We start from the raw sequence: 14,551 nt of genomic DNA, 5'->3' as shown, positions 1-14,551 counted from the left end.
TATTTTTTTGTTCCAAATATTATCACTTTAATTCATACAAAAACCATAAACACAAGCGGCAACCTCTAATTATAAGTTATACTCAAAATCCTTTTAAAAAGTTTTTAACTTAAAAAATGCATGCACCTTATCATAAATACTAACCAGTCTATAACCAAACATACAACATCATGTCTGGTCAGCCGTTAGAAGACTATTTTTTTCCTAAGAACTACTTCATAAAATTTGACGCAACTCGTCCAAAAAGTACGACAGGCCTGTAGCCAAGCAGCCTGGTGTGAGGGTGAGTCTTTTCTCCGAAAGTGGACTTTTTCCTACTGTATTATCTAATTGGTATTACAATTATGAACAGACAGTTAACCTTACAACTGACTCATGTCCAATAAGGGGTTAGGAATTAGGGCTACAGGCCTGTATGGGTAATTTACTAAACGGTCAATAACACACTGGCAAGATTTGAAAGTCCTCTTGGCAATCTCACTGACTATATATACAAATGGGCGTGATGTGGTTTTGCATTCAAAACCTTACGGGGTTGTTATAGGATGTGAATTCCAACAACAGATATTACAAATTACACACTAGTCCCCCAAACCAACTCGAGTGAATTTACATCAAGGATTAGCTCGTATCAAATCCCAAATCAAATCCTCATATCAGATATGTGATATGACTTCGGATTGTTGCGAGTTAATCCTATAGATTGGGATTTGGAAGATAATGTGAATTGCGACGTTCTGAATGCAAAATCCCATCTCGCCTGAAGCTGCTTACAATTTAAACATTCTAAAAACATGATAAAAAACCCACCAGACACTTTCAAAGCTTCGATATAACCTTGAACTTCACAATTTCACCAAGCACTTGGCACAGCACACGAATTCCAGATATATCGGGTCTGTGCAACCGAGTAAAAAAAGGACGAATTACATATTTCCAAGTTCCTTTTTTTGCAGGATAAAGGACCCAATTTCCATAAACCTCTCTGCTGATCACATAATAAATAAGTTATGGTACGAATTAACATGTGTATTTCTGTTAATTTTTTTTATGGGAATGATGAATTGTGAAGTACATTATAAATAATAGTTACTTAAGTTAAGCAATCACACACCTGTGGATTTTCACATTTGATCTTTGCATAACTTTTAAGTATGGGACAAAGTCCTCATCAATACACAAATGTTAATGTTAAATCCAGAAGTACAATAAAAGTGGTTCTGACAACGCTTTCAACATTGATGATACTTACCAACAACTATCGAGTATAACATTTGACAACTATATCAGCCGTTTCAAAACGTCATCATTGGCCGCGCGTTTGCGACCAACTTCGGTTTTGTGTAGACACATTTTGATACTGAACCTGTGCTATCGAATACCTCTAAGATTCGAATGATAAAGGTGCTGGTCAAACGGGCATATACTGACGGAGAAAGTTAATTTGGGAATTCAAACACACACTTATCATTTCTAGGTGTCTGTGACACAATACACCGTTCAGAATTAAACGTCATTGTGACCATTTTCGGTTTTTGTGACGCAACCTAACCTATACGCGCTTATATCACACATTGGTCACATCCCTCACAAGGCAACATTTCAGTTTAATCTTATTAGGCATACAATATGAAGAACTATGACATATCAATTTATACTTACAAATATTCCCACTGACTTCTTGTGACCTTTCAATCTGTATTACTTAGTTCAAAGTCTCGCATTCATTTTACAAATGCTAATTTCTACATCTTTATTTTAATAACCTATTTCATCAGCCTCTCTTAGCCCTTCATGTCCACGGAGCTAGAACAAACTAGGGTACAGGGTGAGTAAAAAAAAACCCGAAACCCAAATGTCGGGACTATAGTTTTAGTGAAGTTCTGCATGTTGCACTTCCAAAAATCTAGGATATGAAAGGCCCATTCATAAGCTTTCTGTTAGTACAAGAATCATTCAAACCACTCATGTAATTTTTAAGTTACAAAATTTTAAACACAACCACCGTTTTAAAGGTCTGTCCACGGATCACAAAAAGGTAACTGTTCTTTCTGCAAAACGAAAACCAATCACAACATTCAGTAACTTGAAAAGTACTTGAGTGATTTGAATGATTCTTGTACTAAAAGAAAGCTTATGCATTGGGCTTTCACATCTTAGATTTTTGAAGTGCTACATGCAGAACGTCACTAAAAAAATAGTCCCGACATTTGGGTTTCGCTCTTTTTGACTCGCCCTGTACCTTAATGTCCTCTCAATGAACAAAGTATAATCCCAAAATAAATATGTTGTTGAAGTTTGAAAAATTGCATTCTTCAAAACATCAGTACATGTATGTGTTATATACAACATCGATATACATGCACATTTACATGGAAAACATGTTGCCCTCGTACAGTTCGTATCATAGGTCTCTTTTTCAAAGAAAATAATTATTTCAAGACTCATTTACTTCAGCACGCGAAAATACCCATGGTTCCGAACAATAAGAAAGCCTCAGTCTCCAGTGTTAGAATAGAAATAAGTTTATCCAAGTAGAAAAACATACTGACCATACCGCAAACCTCTCACTTATTGAACATACTAACCCTTGTATGAACTACATGTAAATACCTCATTCTAGAAGTTACTGGTTGAATGTTTAGAATAAGAGCAAATGTCAACTATACATTATAAAAAAAATTGCCGATTCTGGGTTAAGAATCTCTGGTAATCCGGCAAGAGACATGGGAGATTTACACATCACACTTGCATTTTCAAAGCTGGTGGGAGAACATGGACGGTGAAAGAAATCCACATGTTGAAGCAATTATCGATGGCGAACTTGTTATCGTGCAGTCTGCCAAATCATCAGGATGATCCCTGCATTGGCCCGATACCTTACGTTCGGTGCCTCTCTTTAAAAAAAAAATGGAATACCGATGAAATATTTCCCTAAGATCAAAGTCTGTCAAAATACGTGTTCCAATAAACCACGGCAATTTGTTGAGCCTCGTTCCAAGTTGATTGTCGACCTATAGTGGAATGTTAATTACTAGAACAGAGAGAATCATAGTTATAGCTTAGATTCACGACGGCCCTGAAGTCCCATTAATTTTTTTCCCTATTTTTTTTAAAAACTATTAGCCGCACGAACAGCACTCTTTCAGACAAACAAAGTCTCTCAAATATAATACTGTAGATGCGCGATACATATATTAATACTTTAGGTTAGGATTTGTAATGATAAATTGTGGTTCTTTCAAAACACCTATACCGTTCTCCCTCTTATAGTATCAAAAATAAAAAGGAACAGAACTTCGACATTCAAAATGTTGTTAAAAAATTAAGAGGTTTCAGTGCTTTCGAACGATCTGTAAGATCTTGAACTGCTCAATGAATTAAATTAAAGTAGGGATGTTTGTCTCCCTTACCAATGCGATATCGAAGCAGTCAACGAGTGCTTTGCGATTGCGCTTGCTTACCTCAATGTCGGAATACTGACTCGACGAAACGCAAGACAATTTCTTGAGTTGCTTTTGTATAAGCTCAGCACACGAGTCACTTATTATTCTTACATTTCAAACTAACTTCCCAAGCATTAGCCTCACAGTTGCTTGAGACTTAAAGAAAATACATAAACTTTCCTGGGTAAAAACATCAGCCTTTTGGCATCGGCGTTCCACACATGCATGGAATCAACAGTAGATGACGGACACCTGTGAAAATCATCATCATCTTCTTTATCTTCATCATCATCATCAGTCCCGTTCGCAGTCGCGTGTATGGAGCTTGAGGATTCCTTCCTTGTGCAGCTGCCATAGTATCTGAAATTCGTTGCTGAACTTGTGGGCATTGGTTTGTTTCCTATCATCGAAGAAGTGATTCTTTAAAGTTCTTGGGATGGGGTAGACAGTCTTGGGGAAGGGCCAGAAGCCGAAGAGGCGCACCTCCTTGCACATGGTGAGGGCCGTCTGGGCAAGATAGAACCCTGAGATGAGGAGGCAAACAAATGAAACAGGTCTCATTAGTTTCTTGAAGGGATGAAGACGGGACGGGACGAAGGGAGGGACAGGGAGAAGAAAGGATCGAGCTCAGTTTGTCTGGAACTAATCAAAGAAATTTATCTTCAATGATCAACTTGGCGACTTAGGAACACTGGTTTCCAAAACATGCGTCGATCAACTAAAAGAAAAACGGAATCCCTTTTGAGCCACACCGTTTTATTAAGTTGTTGAGTGTTTTAATCCCTATAACGGATGGGCAAAGGACCCTCGCTGTTCTATAATGTGGAAAAATGTCATTTTGAGTGAAGGAGATAATGAAAGGAGTGTATGTTATGGATGTTGGGGAGAACTCGAAGAGATGCACTCAGATAGATAATAAGGGCATAAAGCGTGAGATTAGAGAAGGGCTGACAAATGTTATCAATTGGAACTGAAAAAGGCTCGCCAGAAGTTGAAGCATTTAGGAGAGTACAGCTTCCTCCAATTGGTCGCTTAATGTCAGTGATATTTCAGCAAATAGAACTGACGAGGTAGATCATATAACATACCATTACTTTTTCTGCACCATGATTGTTGTACAATATCAACTAAGCTTCACTTAAAACAAGAACTGGCACTAGTGTTGCGTTGACTTACCCGATGACATGAAGTGTATTCCTGCGGGATTCCACGTCTTCATAATTCCTAATAAATGGTTAGGATTTCCGACGGTATATTTTAAGCTGTCTCCCCGCAGACCCTGATTGAGAGCCGGTAAGATTTTGGACGTGCACAGTTTCAAAATCTTCGGATCAAACATGCAAGGTAAAAACAGCTGGCCGTTAAACTCTTCCAAGTCTTTCAGGAATGCTAATACATCATCGTCCGTCGCAAATGTGTTGTACCTAAAACAGTAGAGAAGACAAACAACTAGGTAGTTCAGTTTCTGGAAATGAAAGAAGCCGCTCCCAGTATTGGGAGGGGGAAAATCAGAATCAAGGTAAAATTCAACATTCCAGATCGAGTCAGGGACGGTAGAAAGAAATTCCTTTTAGAATCAAGAAAGTTGAGAAAGACTCACAAAAGTTGAGAATATGATAGGAAGATAGAATGCTCTTTTTAAGTCAAGAAAGATTTACCAAATTATTCAGAAATATTAAAATCAAAGTTAGGTAGCAATGACGACGAATCGAGAAACAGAGGTAACATTAAAGAGAAGTTTCTGCATAATGTGGGATCACAAACACTGGTGTGTATAAAAAAGGAAATTTTTATCATAATTTCACAAAAGGACAAAGATTAGAGAAGATATCCAGTAAGAGTTCATCCATAAACTGACTCGTGTTGTAAACTCATAACAATATACCAAAATGTAGGCTTGAACTCTCACCTTGTAGCAATTATACTTGGATTCATAGTGGTAAAATTTGTCTTGACTCCAGCATCGAATGCAAACTTCTTGACGGGAACCATATTGCACCTGTTTCAAAGCCAATTAATTGATTCATTAATAAAAACATCAATCCAACAAAATTATTGGTGATATTTCAACATTTTAGTTTATCTTGAATAGCTTTTCAGGTCTTCCATAAAATGTATACCGGTACATGTAAAATTATTAGCGTTTTCGTATGGCAGAGTGCTTGGCTTGTTGCTTTGAAAATAGCCAACGTTATTAGCATGAATGTTTATTTGTCAGACTTGAAATCAAACAGTGAAACAAAAAACAACAGAATCCGGAAATCCCCAGTCACATACCTGAGTATATAATCTGATTTATCTATTTCTTTTCCACAGCCACTGTCCAATAGTAACCCTCCATTCCCTACGACGCTGCACGTTTTAAACAAAGTGTCTTTGTGATGAAACGGCTTCTGTAATTTAGTGGCAAGAGAAAAAAGAAGAAGAAATGTGGTTAAATTAAAGGGTAATATATTCAGGTGGGAAGAAGAAGCAATCGTGTGATTACAGTCTGTGGTAATTGGAGTTAACCATACTCTCGCTTTAAGTTTTATTACTTGAGGAGCGTGGGCAAAGACGCCCTCACAAGGCGCACCGGTTCTAGATAGCTCCAGCTGATACTGCGCAGGAAATTCGATTTGTTGCAAAAGTTCATAGGGGAGGTCACAGGGAGGTCATGTCTGGACTCCGTGCATAATCACTCCTTTGGCGTAAATACATAGCTCACACTCATGCGGTGTTTTTTTTTCGTTGAGTACTCCACCCGATTCACGCGAATCTGCACTCCTTCGGCCACTGGTTCCCGTGGCTAGACTAAACAGCGCCATCTATACTTTCACATCAGTTACTTAAATACTGCTGACAAACACTTCACCTTTCCTCCCTTGTGTTTTTGCTATGGGAAGAATTATACCTAACAAGTACATTACAAACGTATCAGAGTTTAGCGGGAAAGAAATAAAGCCAACGTTTGCCTTTCATTTCCAATTGGTGCCACAAATCACACATGAAAGGCCACATAAAAGCCTCGTGGCGTACATGTAACGTTTAACAGAGTCATTACAATATGCATATCCGGTAAACGTAACCAGATTTCTCTGCAAGGATACTTCCTTGCTTTTTCCTCTTCACACCCACAGGCTATATTTGGTTACTCCATGGTTTATCAATCTGTGTGTCTTCCTGTGACCGACATACGAAACGACCAGTGAATCTACAGAAGACTAGAGATTTCTATCCCACGGCAAAGTTGCAATAGGAAGGCTTGTCTTCCTTGATAATTCCAAAAATATATTGTCTCTTTACGACAAATTATGTTTTACGGCATTGGGGACAGTGAGTCATACAGGTGTTTCCTCCATGCATATATAGGAGGACAGAGAAGCCATGAGTGCACGACACAGTCCAACTGTCGACGCTTTGTAGGTCAGGGCAGGTCGAAGAATATATTTGCATTTTGTTCAACAAAATCGAAGTATATATTTGCATTTTGTTCAACAAAATCGAAGAATATGTTTGCATTTTGTTCAAAAAAAAATGGAAAAAAATTAGAAGAGAGAACATGGGCGTCGTGAGGGGGGGGGGCAAGCAGGGGCACTTGCCCCCCCCCCTGGAAAAGCAAAAAAAAAAAAAAAAAAAAAAAAAGGAAGAAAAAAAAAGAAAAGAAAGAAAGAAAAAGAGGCGCGAAGGCATGTGTAAATTTAATGAGTTGGGGGGGGGGCCCAAAATGTCCCTGCCCCCCTCTAAAACTGATAAATCGAGAATGTGTTGAGAAATACAAGAATTTTTTGGCTAAATTTTTTTTGCCCCCCTCTAGAAAAAATCCTGGCGACGCCCATGAGAGAGAATGAAGCCACACTGACTTGGATTTTGATCACAACAAGAATGATTTAGCACAGACCTTTTAAAATATGTGTTATCATTTATAATTGATACAAAATGTTATTCAACGTCATTAGAAATGTACATGTAAGTGAGTGCAGAATGGTGACCGAAGATCACTTTCCCCGAAAAATTGCCCAACGGTTGTTTTGAAGTGACGAGCTTTCTAAACGTAAACGATTTATAGGGGTGATTTGTTGAAGGAAATATTCACCCAAGAAAATCAGCACAATAAAGGAACACGTAGAAGAGAAAGTGAAAGATAAATAATAAAAACATGTACATGTATTTATGTTCATAGCTAGTCACTAAAAGCATAGGACGCTGCGGTGGTTTCCCTTTCTTCCCAGTTGAAGGTTTTTGTTAATTCAACGAACCATCATATAGTACTCATAACTTCGAGTTAAAGGTCAACGTCGAACAAAAGAAAAAGGACTGCCATAACAAAAGTATACTCCCTTGGGGAATTTCCAAATGCGAAGGTTATGTTTGGAATTTCATTTACAGAAATACCTTTTAAGGTCGAAAACGCGGGTGCAATCGTTAAACAATAAGCCTCAGTTTAATCGAGGGGCAATTTTAAAATGTACACAATTCAACGAGGTCTTGCGCAAAACTATTAATAAGGCCTTTGAATTATTTTATTTTCAAAGCATAGATATTTCCGGGTTGTGCAGTTACAAGCTGATGTACCTCATCATGATCGGGTAGGGCGTATTTGTGTTTGAGTTTAAAATGTGGGGAAGAGTTATGTCAAGGGGTAAATGGGTTGAAAATACAGTAACCTCTATGGAAATGCAAGTGCAGGGGATACAAAAAAAGAAACTATAAGCCCAGAATCTGGTAGATTATCCTGTAATAGTCAAATTGAAAATTTTGTTTGGAAGTGTCATCTCTGGGAAAATTGGTATTGGAAGAGTAACTGCATTAAAAATTAAATCCCAAGCTATGAACTGTAGTCCCAGAAATGAATAGTCTCTTAGGAGGTTTGTTAGAAAAGTAAGCAACCCCCCTCCCCCGGTCCCCCCCCCCCCCCAAGTAATAAACTGAAACCACGGGAATAATTATGGACCATGTAGCTCCCTGTAGATTTTCATCTAATAGTTACATTGACATTTTGTTAGGAAGTGTCATCTGTGGAAAAATTTAGTTGAAAATAACTGTAGTTTGTTACAATACTGGAACAGGGTCTTTAAAAAGGCGCAGGCCGATTGTATAGTTTGGGACAATCATTTTAATAACACTAAAACTTTTTTTATTTAGATTGAACTGCATTATAGTCTGAATAACCAAAGACATGTTGCAAATCTGGATTTTTGTTGTTGGTGTGTATGCGAGAGAAATATCAAGTATACGATAATGATAGAGAGGGACATCAGCGAGTATTACCTTTGGTAGATAGTTGAGAAGTTCTGGTTGAGGATGGTATGTCCTCAAGCTCTCGTCCAGGAAGGGTGAATAGAAAGGAAGACGTGTAGCTGAATTCGTGTTCTTCTGGTGTAAAGTGAAATCATCTATTGTGGTGAAATCTGATGAACGCAAAACTTCCTCTCTGTAAAAACACATATATGATTAATATACTAACATCTTTGTCGATTTCTACCACGAAACTTTTTTAGGCGAGGGCCCAAGTGGTGGTAACATTTCAAATCTCATATATAATTTAAAAACAAATCAAGAGGGACTGTCTGTTAAGCTCCGAGTTACCTTGAGGCATTGTCAATTATGTTTTCAAGTTGACTTTACAAACATCCCCCTTGATAATCCCATTTGATCAGTAATTATTAATCAGTACATGGCCGCGGATAGCTCTTGACCTCTGACTCTCTGCAATATGTAAATAGACAAAATGACTCGAACGGACTTCATTTTCAAGGACAGGATGCTATGCCAATAGGCGGGAGATAATGTTATCAACAGATAACAGGTGTACCGGTAGGTGACAAGTGCACCACTCGGATGCTCTCTACGATGTTGGATCTGGGGTTAATATTCAACTGGGTTCCTGATAAGCTCGACTGTGAGTAACAGGTTATGACTGCCACTGCATTTACAATCACAATTCTTTCGCTATTTACACACTGGTCTCATGATTTCGCAATCAATCACAGCTACCCTACATAATGCCATGACATTGACAGTTTGGAGTGCAACGTACAGTACATGCTTACACACGCATCATTGACTTGGACTCAATTATGTGATCAGCTCGATCCACGACCTCTGTATTATACAACATCCCGCGCGACACAAGCAATGAATGTGCCGAGAAGCAATGTAAATGTACAGGAGAATTTTCCTTTTCAAACTTGAACAAGTAAATGTTTATAACATGAGTTTAAATTTGTCAGTAACAGTTACAAGAACCATCAATATTTTGTGCAAGCCGTTTTTACCAAACCGCTATCAAATTCCCTTTCGCTGATGTTTACTGGCCTAACTATTTAGTCTTTTGGTGAGTAAAATAATATTCTGCTGTAAATTAGTGAGCTAGGTATGTTAATTCAAGATTTTTTTTTCTGAAGGAAGCAAGTGGTTGATGTTGTTACATTTCAAACACCGAATGCCTCTTAGGTTATATTTACAAATCAGCTTCATCTCTGCTTTGTGATAATACAGTGTTTGTGATGCCGGTGTAATTAAAACTACAATGTATATGTCATGTATCAAAAAATACAACGACTTACCGATGAGCTTCCACTAAATCTGGTTGATGACCCCAATCTGACAGCATATATTTCTGATATATGAACAGAACTTCATCTTGGACGGAGGTGAAGGTATGCACGAATTTGGCCCTAAAAAAAACAAACACAACAACCAAATGTAAACACTGGAATTTGGAAATCATCGTGTATAAAAGTATAGAGTGTTGTTCCTAAATCAGCACTATATGATATCCTATATTAGTATTGCTGTGATAAACCAACAAATACTGATTCATCTGACACTGATAGAACGATATATCAACTGAGCATGTTAAGGGCAATTCCACGGTTTCTCACGTTACATTTTTGATGTACTTTTGAGTTTCCTTGAGCTGTAATTACCTTACTGAAAAGGTTTAATAACTGTTATCCCCATGGTTAAATGTGTTATGTATGATAAACAAGACGCACACAATCGGTTACTCACGTTACGAAAATGTAACGTGAGTAACCGATTTTGTACGTCTTGTTTATCATACATAAAACATTTTTCTGGAGGTCACCTTTGGTGCTTAGGTAGGTCTAGGTCTACTCTATCTTCCTTGGGGATAACAGTTATCAACCTTTTCAGTAAGGTAGTTACAGCCCAAGGAAACTCAAAAGTACATCAAAAATGTAACGTGAGTAACCGTGGAATTGCCCATAATGTAATGATATATTTTTTCTTGAATAAGATTACGGGCCGGAAAATATCCTGCAAAATATTCAGCACTATAACATACCGGCCAATAATGCATATTGATTAAGCTTTATAGAGGCTGAATTACACCGCGAAGTACTACACGGGATGGCTGTGCTAATGAATAATACTGTCCTTCGAAGATAATAACATGCCTTCTTGTACATGTACAATGTACATGCATGCATAGAACTGCGCAGTAGTTTCCTCATTAAAACATTTCACGCATGAAAAAATAAGACGCCCCTGAGAGAAAACCCCCCCACTACACATGCATTTATTGTTTAATGACTTCCAAACTCGGGTGTATTACAATACATATGAATGTTTGCGTCCTTAAAATATGTTTGTTTGAATCAAATTATGTAAATTACAAGGCTATTTCGCCATTTTTGACATGGTATCTAAAATCATGCATTATTCTGCTAATAATATTAGAACCTGCTGCCTAATCCTGCATATGATTGGACAAAGAAATGTACTGGTACTGGATTGGACGAAGAGACAAAGAAATGTACTTGATTGGACAAAGAAATGTACTTAATTGGACAAAGAAATGTGAAGGTGATTTTAATGTTCGCTCAGTTACAATGTTTGCTAACAAATTACAGCATGATGACAATTCTGGAACTATTTCTAGATGTGCATACTGTCTGTAAAAGACCTTTTATTTGATTTGTGTATGACAAGAGACATCTGTCACTATTTTCCATGAATATTACTGGTATCTGAATAAACAAAATTGACTATATTAGGCCTCTGTTATTGCAAACACGTGCACCTGATATTCTAAACACGATGCAATAAAACTTAGCAAGAATTACATTTCCAGACATGTCGTCCTTGGGGAGCTGTAGCTCGAGCTCTAAGCTTATAAGGTTTCATTTTTCATGCTGACAATTCAATGATCTTGTTGGTGCTGTAATGACCCCTACTGCAAGCCTAAATACATGTACATGTAAATAGCGAAACACATTTTGTTCATACAAAGAGGCAGCAATGAATATAGACAGAATGGTAACCAATATTTATCCTCCAGAGAATATCATGCAGCCATATTGGTAATATATAAATGTATTAAAATCTCTCTCCAAATTATCTTGCTCAGGTTGAACACACAAATCATCCTCATAATACTAGGGCTATAGTTTAATTGGAAACTCCAGCTGATACTAATCTTAAGAGGGGTCAAACCATGTTTTGTTACAGAGGTGCTAAACTATGGAATGACTTGCCAGTTTTAGTCAGAGGCCAGCCAGATATCAAGTATTTTAAAGCAGAGTATTCCAAGTATAAACTGCAATTTTATCTCCTCCATTATATTTTGACAGTGGGTGTGTGTGAAATTGGTTTTGGGTTGCATTGGTTACATAATTTTATGGGTGGGTTGGGATTGTGATTTTAGTTTTAATGGTTCCCAGTCTGTACGGTGTGTGTTTACATCACTGTTTTTTTCTTTTCGCATCATATTTCTGCAGGAGTTCAGTCACTCGGTTGTTATCCATGATTTCTCTGTTTATTTGATTGTGGATCACCTTTTGTACTTATGTGGTCTATGGATTTTACTTATATGTAGGGCCTACACACATTTCCTATTTTTTTGGCTGTTTGTTAAACTAGGATATTGCAACATTTGGTTATGCCTTTGCTCGGAAAACTACTATTTGTATGCATCTGCACTTGGGTGTTCATTTTACGTATTGTCTTCCATGCATGTATTATCTATGTATTTTAGCATATTACATGTACATGAAATTTTATAGTAATTTTAGTACCAGCTGTTGATGTTTTATATATGTCTGGTTGTAGCGTTCAAGGGTGAAATGTTTATTTTTTTGTACACTGTGATGGGCATCAGTGGAAAACAGTATTATGTACCGATCTGATTTTAACCAGTGTTAACAAGATTAAACAAACAAAGACATGCTACATGCTTGCTGTTTAGATGCATTGCTTGCAGCCATGGTTGTAATGTCAAAATTACTAAAAGAAACAGGTGTCATACACGTACCTGCCAAACAATGCAGCACTTCTGAACGATGCTGTCCAATCTTCACTTGTTGGGGATAATGCCGAACTGATCGCATTATATACTGATGGACCTCCTCTTAGGACTACCATCCAAATGACCATAATTAGGATGGCAGTGGTCAGCATCCGTAGCTTGACAAACTGCCGCATTTTGTTTGTTTTTAATGACACCTGTAAGATAATAATGGACGGCGGTTAGAACGGTCTACTAGTGAGTGGACGTCAAACTTACGGGTTGAACTTTGAACGCTGACCACTGACATGTGCACGTCCAGTCATGCCAGTATATATCGACCAGCGTGCTTTACAAAAGATCAATGGCCATTAAAATTTCATTATTGTGACTGTGAGCCATGCATATTCCTCCTTCTGGGGGAAGGTGAAACGTTTTGGAAACCAATGTACAAATCAAACATGGTCAAAAAGATAGCCAGATCGATGGTTGTTTTTGGAAGGATTGGTCTGCACATGTACATGACAAAGCTATTCACATGTCATTTTGACAGTCATGACAGTGAAAATTCCCATTACACACCCTTGTGAAATTATTCTACGTCTAACATGTGAATCCCGGCCCACAATCTCGTTACGAAAATCAATCTCAAACCCCAAGTGTTTTCAAAATAAATTCCGAAGATAGTTTCGGTTACACCACTCACCTAAAAAGAGCAGATTTTACGAGGGAAAAAACGGCTGAGTTCCAAACGAAATGCATGTAGGCTCATCTATTATCCTTCTCCATAGTCGGGGAATGTGTAGTGTGGTAATCGCGGTTACGGCACCAGCCTACAACGTGCTAGGGCAACAGAGGCGTAGAACCCGACATGCGTGAAAGCACAAATTCACGACCCACGCTATATGCTGGACAGTCGTACAGCATTAGTATACCATGTGTCAACAAAGACATAGGCAGTTTATTGTTCGTCCCAAGGACGCCGCCCCAACTCCAGCACAATAGCCTCTCGTTGCTACCATGTGTCTTAATAATTTAGTTGTTCTACTTCCTCCTCGTTTAACAGATGTTTAAAAAAGTTAACTTGCTGTATTTCCATTTAAGATCAAATTAATTTCACATGAGGAACTGCACATGCATGATATACAGCTGCGACCATCCCGCGAGCGGGAAAAACCTGACGAACGGTGCCAACTTTTGCATTACGGGATGAGTCACTTTTGAACCATGGAGCTCATGCTTTAATCATTGTGTTGGCTTCAATTTCTGTGAAAAACTCTTAGAAATAATCGCCCGAGGTGGATAGATCAAATACCACTCAGTGTGAAAAAGAAAACTGAATTTGAAATCCAGACATTTTGGGATTTTGACGCCATAAGTCCAAGTGGAAAACACCCTTGTTTGTTGACGCGGTGCCAAACGAACAATCCCGGTGTATAATGATTCCGTACCAAATTAATTCATCAACTAAAATGACGTAAAATATTGATGTGATGACTGCATATGAATGCTATACCTTACAAACCTGGAATCAATTCTTGGTCGAAAAAAAGTCTGGCGTGTTTTAATGATGTGCGTATATTTACCGGACCGTCGCAGTATCACTGAATAATTAAGATTGGCAAACAACTTGGGATTACCTCGTCCTCAGTCAGTCAAGGCCGTTGGCTGACTAATGACACATGCGCGGCGTGTATCATCAATAGAAACCACAAAATAACTGGACGGACGGACTGACAGTCAAGCATGGATCAGATGTACATTAGCATAACAGTACTACATGTACATGAATATCTACAATACAGCATCTATAATAATGATATTATCACAAACGCACTGTTGGAAGCCTGAGGACCATTATCATATTGCAGCC

The 14,551-nt window shown here is 38.0% G+C and overlaps 1 protein-coding gene across 2 annotated transcripts; it reads right to left on the bottom strand.

The window, feature by feature from the left end:
- Nucleotides 1–7: 7 nt before the first annotated feature.
- On the bottom strand, nt 8–13,846 carry LOC119727537 (CMP-N-acetylneuraminate-poly-alpha-2,8-sialyltransferase-like). 2 transcript variants are annotated; one of them, XM_038199445.1, is made up of 8 exons: nt 13,385–13,846; nt 12,706–12,896; nt 9,995–10,105; nt 8,697–8,859; nt 5,724–5,839; nt 5,356–5,445; nt 4,623–4,870; nt 8–3,970 (listed from the first exon to the last, which is right to left on the bottom strand). In XM_038199445.1, the coding sequence occupies exons 2-8, from the start codon at nt 12,873–12,875 to the stop codon at nt 3,741–3,743; spliced, it is 1,128 nt and encodes a 375-aa protein (XP_038055373.1). In that variant the 5' UTR covers nt 12,876–12,896; nt 13,385–13,846; the 3' UTR covers nt 8–3,740. The 2 variants fall into 2 exon arrangements, with proteins under 2 accessions (XP_038055373.1, XP_038055374.1); XM_038199446.1 differs by lacking the exon at nt 13,385–13,846 and adding an exon at nt 13,261–13,278.
- Nucleotides 13,847–14,551: the final 705 nt, after the last annotated feature.

The sequence above is a fragment of the Patiria miniata genome, unplaced genomic scaffold (assembly GCF_015706575.1).
Source record: "Patiria miniata isolate m_02_andy unplaced genomic scaffold, ASM1570657v1 HiC_scaffold_20, whole genome shotgun sequence".
NCBI classification, from domain to species: Eukaryota; Metazoa; Echinodermata; class Asteroidea; order Valvatida; family Asterinidae; genus Patiria; species Patiria miniata.
Note: the sequence above shows the minus strand (reverse complement) of the source record. Positions and strands in the feature narration are given on the sequence as shown.